General features: G+C 35.4%; 1 protein-coding gene across 5 annotated transcripts in view; it reads right to left on the bottom strand.

The window, feature by feature from the left end:
• The window catches only part of DIS3 (DIS3 homolog, exosome endoribonuclease and 3'-5' exoribonuclease), a 32,578-nt gene that overhangs the window by 3,418 nt on the left and 12,375 nt on the right, over window positions 1–16,785 (bottom strand). For 4 of the 5 annotated variants that reach the window (XR_008619011.1, XR_008619012.1, XR_003682690.2 and 1 more), the window contains exons 6-21: window positions 16,241–16,405; window positions 14,947–15,060; window positions 14,683–14,820; window positions 13,957–14,103; window positions 13,463–13,579; window positions 13,098–13,199; window positions 12,088–12,152; window positions 11,916–12,000; window positions 10,353–10,480; window positions 7,786–7,872; window positions 5,731–5,887; window positions 4,143–4,357; window positions 3,866–4,034; window positions 3,366–3,524; window positions 2,543–2,665; window positions 1,735–1,901 (exon numbers count right to left, since the gene is read on the bottom strand). Coding sequence is in view for 1 of the 5 variants with exons in the window: in XM_007110456.4 (XP_007110518.1) it covers window positions 1,818–1,901; window positions 2,543–2,665; window positions 3,366–3,524; window positions 3,866–4,034; window positions 4,143–4,357; window positions 5,731–5,887; window positions 7,786–7,872; window positions 10,353–10,480; window positions 11,916–12,000; window positions 12,088–12,152; window positions 13,098–13,199; window positions 13,463–13,579; window positions 13,957–14,103; window positions 14,683–14,820; window positions 14,947–15,060; window positions 16,241–16,405 (2,055 nt within the window). In the remaining 4 variants the exon portion in view is untranslated. Of the gene's footprint in view, window positions 1–1,025; window positions 1,902–2,542; window positions 2,666–3,365; window positions 3,525–3,865; window positions 4,035–4,142; window positions 4,358–5,730; window positions 5,888–7,785; window positions 7,873–10,352; window positions 10,481–11,915; window positions 12,001–12,087; window positions 12,153–13,097; window positions 13,200–13,462; window positions 13,580–13,956; window positions 14,104–14,682; window positions 14,821–14,946; window positions 15,061–16,240; window positions 16,406–16,785 lie in introns of those variants that run through there. The other variant, XM_007110456.4, reaches the window with a different exon arrangement.

Genomic DNA, 16,785 nt, shown 5'->3' on the forward strand with positions numbered 1-16,785 from the left:
GTTTTACGCAGAAGCCTCCCTTTTCCTCGGCTGCAGGTAAACTATGGCCCATGGCCAAAGAATTTTTAAATGGCTGGGAGGAGAGATGCAGCATGGAAATTGAATTAAGTATTATTTTGTTAAACACGTGAAAATTAGGAAATTATTTCAATTTCCCTGTCTGTAAACAAGGTCTTGTTGGAACGTAGCCATGCTCGCTTGTTTACATACAGTCCGTGGCTGCTCTCGTTCTGTTAAGAGCAGAGGAGTGAGTGGCGAGCTATGGTTGTGACAGGAACCACCCGGATGGCACGGCCTGACACGCCCGGCCTTCACAGCAAAGGCCTGCCGACCGCTTTAGGCTCTCCTCCGAATGAAACAAGTTCTGCCTCGATGTATGGATGTTTTCCTCAGTAACAGGAAATGGGAACAATCATTTTAATTACTGAAGTGCCTGAATGTACACATTGGAACTATTCTCACTTACTACACCTGCCGATGTGTTGGCCAGTCACTTCTCACTGTACTGCAAGCTCCTTCAAGGAAGGGATCGTTTACTTGACTGGTGAGGAACCTGGTACAGCGTCGGAACTTCAGAAATTGAATGAGCCATGTAAAATGTTTTAAGGTAACTCTATCTCAAAATATTCTTGAAGACACCTATTTTATCATTAATAATCTTTGTGGTTGACAAGGAAGTAGGCACGGGCACACCAAGGAGCAGTACTTCAATCTGTTCCCTTGAATGTCCTCATGCAACCCCTCCTTTCCTCCATAATCTGATATATATGCAGTTTAAAAGCCATTAATTGCCTCCTTATTTTATAAGTAACATGATGTGATTTTTTTTTTTTTTTTTTTTTTTTTTTGCGGTACGCGGGCCTCCCACTGTTGTGGCCTCTCCCGTTGCGGAGCACAGGCTCCGGACGCGCAGGCTCAGCGGCCACGGCTCACGGGCCCAGCCGCTCCGTGGCACGTGGGATCTCTCCTGCATCGGCAGGCGGACTCTCAACCACTGCGCCACCAGGGAAGCCCTGAGGTGATGTTTAAAGTGCCATCTCTATTCTTTCTTTGAACCCTAATGCCTTATTTTCGGGGAGATATTTGAGCTGAAGGTCAAGGATGATGATCACACTTATTATCTGGTATTAAAAAAACAACTATTTTTCCAGTTAGATCAAAATATTCTACTTCAGCTTCCTTCAACACCCAATTCCCAAACACTCACAGCTGTTCAAGAACCACGAATAAAATGCAGGAGGCTTTTAATAGTAAAGGAACACTTAGTATAAGTCAGGTAAATTAAAGGTGCCAAAGGAGATTAAATGCTGAAGTCCCTGACAGCTCCTGACTTCATTGTCTTGAAATCTAAAAACTGCCGTACCATACACTGACAGCTTTCGAGACTTAGAAAGAATAGACTGTTCCTTCTAAAAATGTTATATTTTCTCCATAGGAAAATTAAAGTTTTTTTCTATCAATAGTAGATAATCAAATTACTTATGCAAAATTCATCTCCTCTTCAGTGAGCAGATGAGCGCTCCCTTTAAATGATCTTTACAGAGCCCTCAAGTTGTTACCCTGTCACTATTTAAGTGATGGTTATTCAATCGAATTTTTCTGCAAAACAAAATAGTTCTGTTCAATCCAGAAAGGAAGTAGTATGATGGGACAGACACAGTCAACAGTTCAATAAAAATGCAAATTTTAAAAATTATTAAAATGTACTTAGAAGTAACAAACTGTATCACACACTTCTTAGGTTTACAAGGGTTCCCTCAAGATTTTTTTTTTTTTTAAGGAAACCAATCTTTGAAGTTTTGTTTTCTTGACTGTAGCTATTTTTGAAGCTTCTTCTTCTTTCTCTCCGGTTCGCTAATGTCCACGTTTGAAGTATCAGTAGGAACGCTAATTCCTGGTATCTAAAGTAATGCAAATGGGAAAAATACGTGAGTAAAAGCGTAAACTAAGGAATAAATCTCATTCTCATCTTCCCCTTCCCCACTGACGCTTTTAAGCTCAAGAAGATGCAGGGGCGGTAGGGGGAAGGAGCAGTAGATTTTCCGCACGATGTATGTGTTAGTATATATTTCACACACAAAGGAACAGTGGTTCAGAATGTAAAAGGCAGACATGATCTCAGCAGGTAGAAGCATGTCATTTGGGAAGGGTGTGTTTAACCACAACGTTCAATTTATCCTAGCTGTGAGCCACTCTGTCAGGATCAGAGGCCTCAGGTGTGGCGGGGACAGAACCAAGGTTAAGAACCAATGTCTTAGGTGAAACACACTTTAACTTGATCTTCAAAAGTGCAGATTTCAGAAGGAACTAGGCAGATCTCAGAACTCCACTTTTGGCACCAAGGACCTCAGAAGAAGCCCAGATGCCTGGGTTCCCATGGCCTAAGGAAATCAGTGAGAAAATAGGATTTCCTATGCAGATATTTGTCCTCCATGATACTTAGAGGATTCTATCCTTAAACAGAAATAACTTATGACTATATCACTCTCTTTCACAGAATACGTACTATTTATTCCACTACAACATGGAAGTTTGGTCTTACCTGTGGCTCTACCAGGGACATTCGGATTTTCTGATGCTGAAGATTAGATGAGTCTAACATGATTTTCACTTTAACTTTATCAAATATATGAAACACTGTATCTTCTATTTTAAGTGATGGTATCTAAACAAAACACATTTTACTATTTTTAACTGCTTTCTTACACTTGAGGCTTGGTTCTAATTCTTTATAATTTATCTTCCATATTAATTTAAAAGTTTAAATTCTAAAATAACGTCAATATTTATTCAGCATCTAGGTGTTCAACATAACAAAAACCACTAATCTAACAAACTCACATACATATGACCTAATTATGTGCAAACCTCCCCCTTCCATTAATGTGGTCCCAATATATATTCATTAACTGTAGGATTCTCACCCCTTTAATTAGAAAATTGTTGGTGTTATACAGGAGCACAAAGCTAATGTGGGCAGAATTTATTGTTCTGTAGTTCTACTAAGATTAGGGAAGTAGGGAGTGTGTCAGGTAAGAGACACTTGGAATTGGTTGAAAAAATTCCCTTCTTGGAGCTATAAACAGCCATTTATTCCTTTACTTTAATCCATTTGTCCACTAGGGACAAAGCATAATTCAGGTTTTCCTTAGAGGGGAAAACTTTACATGGTATAAAAGAAAGAAATCAAGAACAACTTTTGTATATGGGAAGATATACTGAGCTGAGAAATTGTGAGTAAAACGATAAGCGTAGCTAGCATAAAGTTCTGTAGGGTACAAAAATAATTTTACCCTTTATAGGTACCATCTGCAACTGTCCCCCCTCCAAAAAAACCCAAAATAAAAACATTAGAAATACGGTACCTCATCATCATAAGTAAGCCGTGGCTTTGGTTTGTCCTTTTCTTCAAAAAACACTGTACCTTCTAAACCATACTTTGGAATTAACACCACAATAGCATTCTTTCTCACAAATAGAATATAAGCTTCTTCACTTACTATTCCTTTGCTTTTGAAAAATAACTGTAAAAAAGCATACAAACTTATCAAGGATTGTCTTAAAATATTTTGACGTTAACAACAAAAAAAATTCTGCAATTAAAAGTGAACGAGGGCTTCCCTGGTGGCGCAATGGTTGCGCGTCCGCCTGCCGATGCAGGGGAACCGGGTTCGCGCCCCGGTCCGGGAAGATCCCACGTGCCGCGGAGCGGCTGGGCCCGTGAGCCATGGCCGCTGGGCCTGCGCGTCCGGAGCCTGTGCTCTGCAACGGGAGAGGCCACAACAGAGGGAGGCCCGCATACCACAAAAAAAAAAAAAAAGTGAACGAAACTTCATTTCTAACGTTAGTGATAGAAGGCAAATACCTGGGTATGAAAAGCCACAGATGCACGCTGAGCGTACTGTGCCATTTTGTGCCGAAAATTGAGATTTTTACATAAATCTGCAAGCTTGTGTTTGTCTGTCAACTCTGGGTAAGTGCAGTCAGCCCCGATAGCCACAGCCAACAACCGATGAACGATGATGTCTGCGTATCTAGATATATGAAGGAGAAATAAGAATCATGCTATGTTAGCATTAAAATGTCCTTTTAAAATTTGAAATCAACTATTTTCTATCTCTAATTTAATAAGGAAAAAGTACCTTCGGATGGGTGAAGTAAAATGTGTGTATATTGGGGATGCTAAGCCATAGTGATGAAAATCAGTATCCATTCCAGAGCAGAAGTACACAGCTTGCATCATGCAGCGAGTTGCCAATATTCTTAACAGGGTGTTTAGGTATGGGAAGGTAGGTGAATCAGCCCGGTCCAAAGAGTCAGCCAAAGCCTTGGCTGTATCAGTTTTAATTTCCAAATTCTGTGGATAAAGAAGAGGGGGAAAAAGCATCATATTAAACACTTTAAAGTCAGTACCAGCATGTCTTCAAAATATAACCAATCAGATTGAACAAATATGGTGGTTTTTGACCACGTAATAAGTGTTTATATCTTTTATCCTTAACCTAGGAGAACTAAAAATAAAGTTATAAAAAGTAATGGTTGTTTTTTGCAACATTAAACCTTAAAATTTTCTGAACGCATCTGAAGGTACTACAGTATCAACATTCTTAAGAAATTTCAAGGGGAAGAGAATACTGGGAGCACTAGTGCTATCTCTCAAAGTCCAATCTGTACTTGCCTTATCTTTGTTGGGGCAGAAAAAAATCAAAGTAGATCTGGATATTTTTCAGCATATCTGGATTTTCTCTGCAGAGTTTCCCTCCATTCAAAGTAGAAGTAAAGACCAGAGGCAAAATAAAACTGTATTGGTTACTACAGCTCAACGTGCTGATACAGCACTTAGCTGCTTGTCTTACTTTGGGAGATGAGGCAAAAATACTTATATCCTCCTTCCTCTACCCAGGTCATAGAAAGAAACAGGACAGTAAGAGAAAATTCTCCAATTTACAGTACAATCCTTGGAGCAGAGGAGAAGCTGATTCTGTTCTGATGGATATGATAGGAGCAGGCCCACCATAAAGGTCTGAAAAATCAGAAACCAACGTCATCCTGTTAGAATAATACCCTGAAATCCAACACTCCTTCTTCCAGCTCTCTTCTGGACAGGAAAGATGGGGCCTGAGCAAGTGATCCAAAGAAAACCAGTGTAAGCCACAGTCACCCCAAGGGTAGGGATAATCATGCCTAAATAAGTCTACTAACCAGAGGCAGGGAGTATAAGGGGCTGAGGAAATGGGTGCCCTTTCTATGTTTTTCCTTTTTTCCACATATGCAAAAATGGACTTCTTTCTTAGGGACATGACATAAAGAGGGCTTAAGTGAGTTGAAGATAAAGAGAAAAAAAGAACTATCTGTTAAGTCTCTAAAGGTAGACAGTTCGGAGGAGGCATGAAGTAACATAGGCATAAAGAACATGTGTAAAGGCACAAAGATATGGAAGAGCTTAATATGTTCAGGATATTATAAATAACTTAGTCTGGAATATCTGGCTTTAGTATAGGGCTCTCTTTATTTAAAGACATTAAAGGATTTTATTAAACAAATGATTTCAATGTGGGAAGAGATAACCACACCCAAGTTAGATGACTTTTTTTAAATTAAAAGAACTACTGGCATATTTTTGCATCAGGAGACAACAAAATTTTTATGGAAATGTAAATATAGATTATTCAGTGCAATGGCTAGATCACTACACAAATACAGATGCTTTTGCAAACTATGTGATCTTACCTTGGATTTAGTTGCCTTAACAAGAATTTCGTAATTTGATGGAGGAGGAGCAGGATGTTTACGAAGCAGAGCATGCTCAGAAAATTCTTCGTGAATTTTTTTTGCAACAGAGATGTTGGCAAGTAACATAAATTCTTCTACCATGGAATTTGTTTCTCTGCCAATGGCAAAATCGTTAAATAAGGAAAAAGAATGAGACTTCTTCTATATATCATTCACAGGTTACCTTCTCTACCAAGAGATAATGAAAATTCCTATGTAAACATTCATGTGTGTGTGCACATGTGTTTTTTTAAGAACTTAATATCCCTTTCATTTCTCAGCTACTGTGCTAACGATCTCTTACTATGCATCTACTCCATGAGTAAATCTCACGCTAGAAGAGACTTTACAAATGGCATTAAAAAACAGAAGCTTTACTAACTCTAGTAATATATAAAATCTAAATCATAAGCATTTTCACCTCTTTATACTGAGTACAAAGAGATTTTTATTCAATTATAAGTCCACAGAAATAAAGTTTTCTAAGAATTAAAAGCTATTTAGGTCATATCAATTTTGGCTTTAAAAAAATGAAAACTTTCACTAATAAACTTTCACCCCAAAATGAAGAGATATTTAAAATAGCTATTTTGGGTGCTTATTATGGCCCAGGCATTGTGCTGTAAGTGCTATATACATTGTGATATGTGTGTGTATATACAGTCACATATACAATACATATACACACATATGTATATATATATATGGATATAGATATTAGTCCTGTTTTGCAGATGAGAAAACTAAAGATGTGTAATATTATTCTCTTGCTCAAGATTAGAATTATCAGTAGAAACAGGATCTGAGCCCATATAATCTGACTTCAAAGCTCTTAACCAATGTGATATTGTTTTTCATTCTACATAGTCTATGTCCACTTAAAATTTAGTTTAGTAAATGATCTGTGTTCTGTTTAATAGTGCTTTCTTTCTCCCAAGTTACTGAACATGCATTATTAATCTGTCATTCATGTTTCCATTTTTAACAACATCTTATAACTTCTTGACAAGATTCCTAAAATATATTAATTTTTTTTTTTTTAATATTAGGAAGACCTCTAATCGTACCTTTAAAACTATGGGACAATCTCAGAAATGTGGTTTTTCTTCTTGATAAGAAGAAATGGGTGATGTCCTGCTTTGGCAAAACTAGATTCAAGATTTTCCTCAAAAAAGCCCTTGGTATTGGGTTCACTGTTCCTATTAACATTAGACTTATTTGCACAGAAATTCACCCAAAGGTATTTTTAAATTTTAGCTCTAATGCTATAATGCACACACTGGTCCTAACTAACAAACTTGAGTATATTCCCATTTTTAATCCTTGGTCATCTACTAGAAAAGTGTAAATGCATGATTAATTTCAGATCACCTTACATAATAGGCATGGAAAAGAGGCCTAACTCTGATTTAATCAAAACCAACCTTGCTTCCTAAATCTTAGCCCAAATCAATAAAACAGTAACAACAATACCTAACCTCTGACTATTCTTCACAACACCCTATGAGGTAGGTACCATTACCAATCCTATTTTACTGACAAATAAATCAAGTCATAGAGAGGTCAAATAACTTGTCCGGAGTCACTGGCAAAAGTGGGATCCAAATCTAGGCAGTCTGGCTTCAAAGCCCAGTGTTTGGCCACTATTCTATCCTATCACAGTATATTCTCTATTAAATACTTAAGAAATTAATGAGGGCAATCTTCCTTTACTTACCATAGCTATTACTAGTCAAGTTCTAATATACCACACATTAAGACAAACCAAACTGGCAGTTTTCCTTTTATAATATTTATCTTATAAATTTATAAGATACATACGTTTTATATAAGAAAGACTAGAAAGTGAAATCATTTATTTTTTTCTATATTTCATAAGTAAAAAAACTCTGTAGAAATCATAACCCTACTAAAAACAGATATCTGGGGTACAAATATGTTTTATTAATATATATACTAGATATTACCTTAAAATCAAAATCTTATCTACTACCCATCAAAAAAATTGCACACCTAAGTTCCTTGGTCTGCAGATCTATAGGATCATGAGTTTCACTGTCCATGTGGAATCGAACTTCTGGAGAAGAAAGAGTCAAAGCCCTAAATAAGATAAAGAGGTGAATCAGTCATGTGAGCAGTAACAGATATAATTCTGGAAGTGATTCTTTTAAAACAGAAAATGATTAGAGCAAGTGCATAACAGTTTTTCTTATGAAAGCTTTATGACAGTCTGCTAAGTTTTATGTTCCATTTTCACGGATAATGCATTTAAAAAGGGAGGACAGTAGAAACACAACAAAATGAGTCCTTGTGTTTCTCAGGATTTGAATGACTTCTGTACCGAAACTGAGTTTTTACTCAGCTACAAGAGTTCGTAATTAGTTTTATAAATAAAGAAGGTAATCAATAGTATTTTATTTACTACAGGAAACAATGTATTAGGGTGAGGGGTGGTGGAGAGAGGCAAAGGGGAAGCTGCCGTGGGTAGATCAATAACAGCAGAAGATCCCCAGTTCGAAAGTATCTTCCACATACACTCAACCAAGAAGAGGAGACAAACTACAGCTAATGTCACAAACACTAATGGCTATTAATATCTGAGTGCTGTGGGTCAGAGAGTGCACTAGGCTAAGTGCTTTACATACACAGTTCATTTAATGATTTGGCAAGTTCTCCTTTGAAAAGTAAATTCCCACAAGGCAAGGCAAGTATAATGTTTCTACACACCTTGATGCTATTTTCATCAGGTCAGCTCCAAATCAACCTAAAGCTAAGAATTTTAATGAGGCTGGGTAACTTCGGACAATCACAAAGAAGGCAAAAAGATGATTTGGGGCAAGTTAAGTGGGATCCCAAGTCCTTTTTTTCCTTGACTCTTCACCTTTATTAGAAGAACTACAGAAGGAATACTAGAGAGGGAATCCCGACAAATATTCCTTTCTTTTCATGCATAATTTACAATAAGGTTCTAAACCACAATTAATCTGTGTTAATCAATACATCTTGACCTAAAGAGCAAGGTATACTAATCACATTTTGATCACTTTTTCTTCACAGAACATTTAAAACATGACATTTATTCTATAACATAGACATATGATAGATGTAATTTAAGAAGGTGAAAGACACCAATTTTTTTACTGATTCCTTTCTCTATTCATCCTAAGACTGAGAAGACTCAATGATATGTTTTACCAGTAGATGACTATCTATCAATACTTACAAAACTAGAAGTACAGAGTGTTCAAGTTAACGAAATATCTTTCCTGTCCTAATTAGCGGAAGCTGTTACAGATGCAAATTTACATCTCTTACTTTAAAACTGCCAAAATAAATACAGTTTCAATTTGTTTTATTCACTTTGCTTTTACAACAAACTTTCTTCTGATGCCTGGCATACTGAAAACCTTCAGTAAATGAATACTTGATGAAAAATGTGTTGTTTTGTATTACAAAAGAAATCTAACTATACTCCTCTTATTTACTTCTTAATGACAGACTTGAGCAATAGTTTCATTGGGTTTTACTACACCCAATTATCCTTATACAGTTCCAAGTTTCATATTAAGGATCATAAGAAAATTCCCAGAAAACTGAAGTGTGAGTAGAGATAGGGTTGGCTCAGCATAAATACCTAGAACAACACTGTCCAATGGAACTTTCTGCAGGGATGGAAATGTTCTCAATCCACCTTGTCCAACATGGTAGCCACAAGCCAAATGTGGCTACTGAGGACTTGAAATATGGCTAGTGTGACTCAGGAACTGAATTTTTTATTTTCTTTAATTTTAATGAATTTTAATTTAGATAGGCACATCTTATGAAAACAGCACAGATCTAGAGTTTGCACTCCCCAACAAAAACACTTTTAGTAACTACCTGTGACCCTACCCTGGAAGGGCACAGGAACCCAGAGACCAACATATGAAAGGCTCAAGTACCTGCTTTACTCTGACAGTTGATGATGTTTTTCAAGAATCAAATTTCTTCTAACTACTTCAACAAGTTTGGGTGCTTGGATACTCCTTAAAACTCCTCTGCAGTTTGGCAAATGCCATAATATAACAGCTAAAAGATGTAAACCTGCCACTAGCAATCAGATCTTTGGAAAGACTGCTTCTAGGTAACTCTTAATCATTTAAAAAATGAAGGTGTTGGAGTAAACAATCTCTAAAATCTCTTCCAACTCTAAGTGCAAGAAGGACTTCATCTATATTTATTTAAACATCTGAAAACCAATGTTCAGTCTTGAAACTCATTTCTAATTAAAATCAGGAACAATCCACAGAACAGTCTTAAGACAATCTTGCCTTCCTAGAATTTCTTCAAGATCTTTAACTCAAACATATCAAGACCTTTGACACAACAGAACTCTTGAACAAACATCAGTCCAGAATCAAGTTGCTAATATTTAAAAAGGCATCTAGAAGAAATGGAATGTTTCTACTTAAGAGTCCCTATTCAGTCTATTAAGTAATTCATCATTGTCCATGATAAAACACTTTAAAGAGTTCACAAGTTATCTTAATACCAGGATAGGTGAATTAAGACAAATCTTAATAACTATTTTTGAAATGTACCCATTTTCAATTCTTCTTTTTTTCAAAATTTTAGCTAGTTTATTTAGTCCACGGAGACTAGTAGTAATACTATCATTCATGGTTGCTGAATCAATTCTCATCTGAGCTTCAGCATATGTAAGGGAAGCCTAAAAAAGAAACCATATGTTAATACGATGCTTATAAAAACTGGCTTACTATGTTCTCATTTTCCACTACATAAAATCCATGATTTCAGAAAACCTAAAATCAATAACAAAAGAAGAGATTGCTATCTATAATATTTATACTCCACACCTATGATTTCTGGTTCATTTACTCTTATCTGATGCATTACACAACATAAGCAAACTTATGTTAAAACAAAATAAAATGGTAGAATTGTTAGTAGTTTAAACTCTTTACTCATAGTTCAGTTAATGTATAAATACGTAGGTAATGTTAAAATAAAATAAAAGGAAGGTTAGATTATTCTCTGATAATGACTGTAAAGTGAAATCCTTTCCAGAGAACCAATCCTGCCTTACTCACTGCAAATAATTAATAAAATTGTAATAGTCGAGACATCGTGTTTTATAGGAAATCTATTAAATACCCAAAATTAAGTATTTAACCTAAGAATCGGAAAAATCATAGTAGAAAACATTAATTTCCAATTACAATCAAAATATACAAATAGTACCTCTGTTCCTATTTCCCTCCTTTAAAAATCAGGACTAGTATGAGAGAGTTAGGTGATGCAGACCAGGTCAGATTCTTGGGAGAACCAACTTATCTATTAGGGGATAAGAGTTCCCCATCTAAAAATGTTTTCTGTTATATGTTTACTAATTTTTTTTTCATATAATTTTGTTACACTGACCAAGTCTAGGAGAATTATAAACTCATCCTATTTAAAAATACTAATCTAGGAAAATTTAAATCATTCACACATTACTATCTGTCAGTTTAACATTGCTTTCTTTCCAATCACTAGCTGATTAGAAAAGAATGATGTCAAAGGGAGAGAAAAAGCAGGTAAACTTGGAAAACAGATCATTGGAAGAAAAGTGGTTTGGCACACATCAGAGGTAGATTCAGGGCAAAATGAGAACACAAGGGAATCTGGGGAAAAGTATAAAAAAAAAGGAGAAGAATGAGAAACATAATCTGGCTCCATTCTGTGTGAACATCGATCTCAGGCTAGTCCCACTGGAATTCAACCATGATTTATCACATTATTTCAGTGAGAAAATGTGAGGAACAAGGAGATGGTGTACATGCCATCTTTTAAAATACAAACCAGTTATAAACTGGGACAACTTCAAACACTGGAGCTCCTGAGTTAGGGCTAAAAGAAACCTACTTGGTCTCCTCAAGTATATAGGCTCTTGTAAGTTTCTGAATACAGGAAAACTGCCACGTAAACTCATTTCTAAATAACAGCAAAAAATTAAGCAAATAACTGAAAACAACCAGAGCTTGCTGCAACACTGGGGAAAAACTTATTATTATTATTAACAAGCCTAACTTTTTCAAAACAATCTAGAACATTGTTAAAAGCACCAAAGATGTTAAACATGAAGTAGTAACCATGAAACCAACCTTTGAATTAATGACACTTTTGGTAAACCTTGTTTTTAAGATTTCAGCATTGTGATTCATTTCCCAAATACATGAAAATGCCAACCTATGAGGAAAAATAGATGGCATCTGTTAATGGGAATCAGTTAAAGTAGTAAATACTATGTTTTTATGAAGAAATGTGCGTAAGTACCTGTCAACGTTAGATCTTAGGGAACATAAGTTTGAGCTAAGCAACTCTGGAACCATGTCAATCCTCTGGAACAAATAAAATAGAGTTGTGGATTACTGAGCTGTCTCCACACGTTTTTTGAGGTTCTACTCTCAAATATCAATAGCATTGATCTTACAAGGGGAAAAAAAAGGCCTTTGTGAAAAGAAGTGAGAAAATGTGAAATAAAAGTCTATTTCTAGAAAAGTAGTTACACACAATTTTTACGAGAGGGAAGCAATGAAAGAAAACTGGATTTCATGTCAGTCGGTCTAAGTTTAAGTTCTCTACACTACCCACCTAGCTGTGCTCTGAAACTTTGAAATCTCTGGTCTGTACAATACATTTGTACTAGATAACAGACACAGGCCCTAACAGCTCTACGACTGGACCTTCCTCCGATACTTCACACAAACTACATGGTGTTTTCAACATTCTAAAAAAAGACAAACACTAAATTTTTATGGAAAAAAGCTACACAGAAGAACTTTGACAATGAATTTATCACCGACTAAGCTTAACTTTCCCTTCTACTTTCACAATTTTTCTCTGTAAGTTTATGGGAGCATACTTAATGAAGAATACATGGTAAATTGTGACAGACTTGACTTAACTATATATAAGAAACAGAAAATATATTAATTACACACCAATAATAAGTTAAGTGCTACACAACAATTTATATCAACTACATCTACTTGTTATTTGGGTCACTCAATAACAAAACACATTGCAATATTTTCACTGATTTAAGGCCATCTTATTCTATGTATGTCTTTTAGCTAATTCATGTACTATTCCAGACTGTTCAAGAATCCAAAAGTGCCCATGATTTCGACAAACTGCACAATTAACAAAGTAGTAATTCATATTTCACTATATACTGAGGCTGTCCTCTTCTCAGCAAATACCTCAGATGGTTTTATTATTAAGAATAAAACAGATGATGGAAACGATGTATCACAATTCTACTCTAAATTTAACATATTTACCTTTTCACAAAGATACACAGTTGTTCCCCTTCTAGCTGATTCTTGATCCAATGCATTTCCTGGTCTAATAAAATGGCTAACATCAGCAATATGAACACCAACCTTAAAAAGATAAAAAGGATGTCAACATGTTTAATTGGGTAAATGTACTAATGGAGTTCTAATGAGAAGAAATACGACTAAAAGGAAAAAGGACCTTAGTCACAGTTATCATTTCAATTTTTGACATGCCCATTTGTCTCTGCAGCTACAACTGACTCTACTTGACCTAAATAACTCACAAACAAATTCTACAATGGGTCAAAAGAAAATTAACTCAAGACCAGAACTATATTTGGATAGAATGTCATTATAATTATGAATACCTCCAAATTTCCATTTTCAAGTTCTCTACAATGGAGAGCATCGTCTATATCAGTACATCCTGGGGGGTCCACACTACAAACACACAGATGTCTCAGGTCTTCTCTGTTTTTCATGTCCTAGAAGATGCCACATTATTAAGAAATAAAAAACTATTTTGGTGGTACAGATGTAACACAAGCTCTTATGCAATCAACAATATCTATAAATTTAAAAAAGAACAGCTTTATTTCTTAATTATAACTGTACATCATGATTTATAACTTGTGAACCCCTCATCTTAGGAAAATTTGACATAAGCTAATGTCTGTCCCCTAGAAAAGTCTGTCTTTCAGTAAAGCAAATGAGTTCCGTGATACCTAAGAGCTCTGTACCAAACTAAATGCAAGGGAGGAGGGGACTATGGTTTCTACATATTTTAAAAAAACACACACAGAAATCAAACAAAATTAGTAGCTCAGATACAGTGATTCACTAAGAATTCTTTTCAACATACCTTCTCAGTGATGCTCCAGGGCATCTTTGGTAGAAAGCTAAGAACAGCCTGTGAGAAAGGCTGATGGGGAACATCATGCTCAAGTAACAAAACTTCTGTTTCAGTCTCTTTGTCTCCGACTTCACCTAAATTTTTTACAAAGTGTCCCTAAAACCAAAAGATATTATCAGAAAGGTGTATTTTACAGCTTTCTGTTTAGCAATTTATATTTTACTATCACATTAAATCCCTGAACATTTACATATCACTTTAGTATTTCTAAATGTTCTCCACACTTCTTAAAAATGACAACTAGGTAAATTAAAGCTAAAAATGACAAAGACTTCTCAAGTGATTTATGGGGGAGACTTCCCAAGGGCCCGGTTCTCATATAATAAGGTGTCTGTTTATTTCCTATTATTTTTCAAGTTTAAAATGTGCTTCAAATATCCTGCCTTCCAAATTTGTTTATTTACAATCTACTTAGGTCTCAAATGCTGTTTCTGTAGTTGCTGTCACCAAAAGTTATTTGTTAGGAAGTTTGAGTAAAAGTCACCAAATGATACACTGGAATTTCCTAAAATTAATTTTCAAATTGGACGTACACTTATCAGGTAACTGTGAAATACTTCTAGATCTCAGTATGTATTTTATACAAAAGCAGATTCTATTTTCAGTAAAAAAAGCAACTTTATTCCCAAAGTTTTAATTAAATATTCTAAAATAAAAAGATTGATTCAAGCTTACATTTGGATATCTGGAATTTCTGGGCCAACCATCAATAGCAACAATAATTCTCTGCCCTTCTAATGTAGAGGCCTGTCTGGTTTCTATCCGAATTCTAGGGATTCTCTTATCAGCAGGAGTAAAGAGATGTCTTCTTGACTAGAGAAAATTAGGAAAAAAGATTTTACACAGCAAAAAAGGCTGGGGATGGAGGCAAGGTGAGGGCTTTAAGTTCTATTCAATGTATTTCATTTTTTATTACATAGCAACATGCTCTTTACTCACCTCTTTAATATCAGACTTGGAAAGCATGCCACAATATGGTCTCCAGTTCCTTCTTATTATTCCAACAACTCTACCTGTAGGCTTTAACATTTTTTCACTTACAGCAGTCTTAAGCTGAGATGTAAAAATAAAATTAAAAATCTTCAGTTATCTTTCCTGTAAGGATAATGAGACAACTTCCCTTCAAAATTAGAATACAGATACTTTCTCAGGCAGTAAATTATGACATAAAACTATGGAATTTTGATGCTTCAAAATTCTAGGCAAGAGCATACCAAACAAAACAACAAAAACAGTTCCATAATAAAGCACTACAAAAAAAAGAGAATCAAAAAAAGAAAAGTAACTGAATAAATATGGCAGAACTGGACCCTGCAGTTTTAATATGAAGATTTACTGACTTGCACACATGTGCGTGCACACACACACACACACAAGCACAGGTCTGGTAATTAAAAGACTAGGATTTTAGTACTAGTTTTCAATAATTAGCTGAGTGGCATTCATTAATTCATTAAAAAAGAAATGTATCTTTAAAGGTTCGTCCTTATCCAAAATATAAACCGAAACAAATGATAGTTCTTATTAGAAATAGCAGAAGAACCTTATGGTATTTCACCTCTTACACTCTCCTGTGGCCTGGACTCTGCAAAGATAATGTTATAGTAAGACTCCAGAGTAGTGAATATAATTCATATAAAGAGAGCTACTACTACTGTTGTGTGAATTCCAACTACTTGTATTATTCTTGTAATTCTAAAATGGGAAAATAAATAGGTCACATCAGGTAGACTTTAGGTCATAAGAAACAACTGAAAGCACTCTCTTCATAATAAATATGGTAACAGAGAAGGAATTATTAAACAGACCCATTTGTAAGGGGCCAGAAGTACATCTCTTATGCTGAGGGAACTTTAACATTACATAAACGCATTTCAGAAAATTTAAAATTTGTGTTTACTTAAACCTCAATAATTCAGCCACATCGTACACCTGAATGTCGAATTCAAGTTTCATACTCAAGTCTTTTTGTATTTAAACCTTTTTTTTATTTGAGCAAAATAAGATATTAATTTAAAAGCAGACTACTTAGAGGAAAGAAAATCAACTATGTCTATGACATATATTATTAAACTGACAGAACTATAATTTTATTCATTATAAATAGCGAATAAAATAAATATTAATAAAATAAATCTGAAAGCAATGAAACTTAATTTTTTCCAAAGACAATACATTAACAACTTATTCAAAGCTACACAGACAAAAAAATAAAACTTTCTTGGTTTCATACAATGCGTTCTCTCTCCTCTTCGTTCTCCATATCATCTTCATTTTGACCTTCGTCAAGTAAAACCACAGAAGATGGTGCTACCCACTGATTCTTCGGAAGAAGCTCCACAGCCACAATATCTTCATGAATAGCTCGGTTTAAATTTTTAAGTCCTTGTAAGATTATCTGTGTGAAACAGCAAATGACACGTGCCCAGATATTTTCAAAGGCAGTATAATAATGGGAAGGTTGCCTACAGAAGTTTAGATATATTCTGATGTCTCTATGTTTCTATTTCCCCTCCTTTATATATTTTCTTCCTTTATAGTGAGGCCCATTACTCTGCCGTCTTAATTTCTCAGTAGCAAATAGAAAAAACATGGTCAGAAAATATGGGTTGTGTTCATGGCTCTACCATAACTCTTACATTAGTACCACAATTTCTTTTTGTTGCTGTATGCAGGCCCCTCACTGTTGTGGCCTCTCCCATTGCAGAGCACAGGCTCCGGATGCACAGGCTCAGCGGCCATGGCTCACGGGCCCAGCCGCTCCGCGGCATGTGGGAT

Source organism: Physeter macrocephalus, chromosome 13 (assembly GCF_002837175.3).
Source record: "Physeter macrocephalus isolate SW-GA chromosome 13, ASM283717v5, whole genome shotgun sequence".
Classification (NCBI taxonomy): domain Eukaryota; kingdom Metazoa; phylum Chordata; class Mammalia; order Artiodactyla; family Physeteridae; genus Physeter; species Physeter macrocephalus.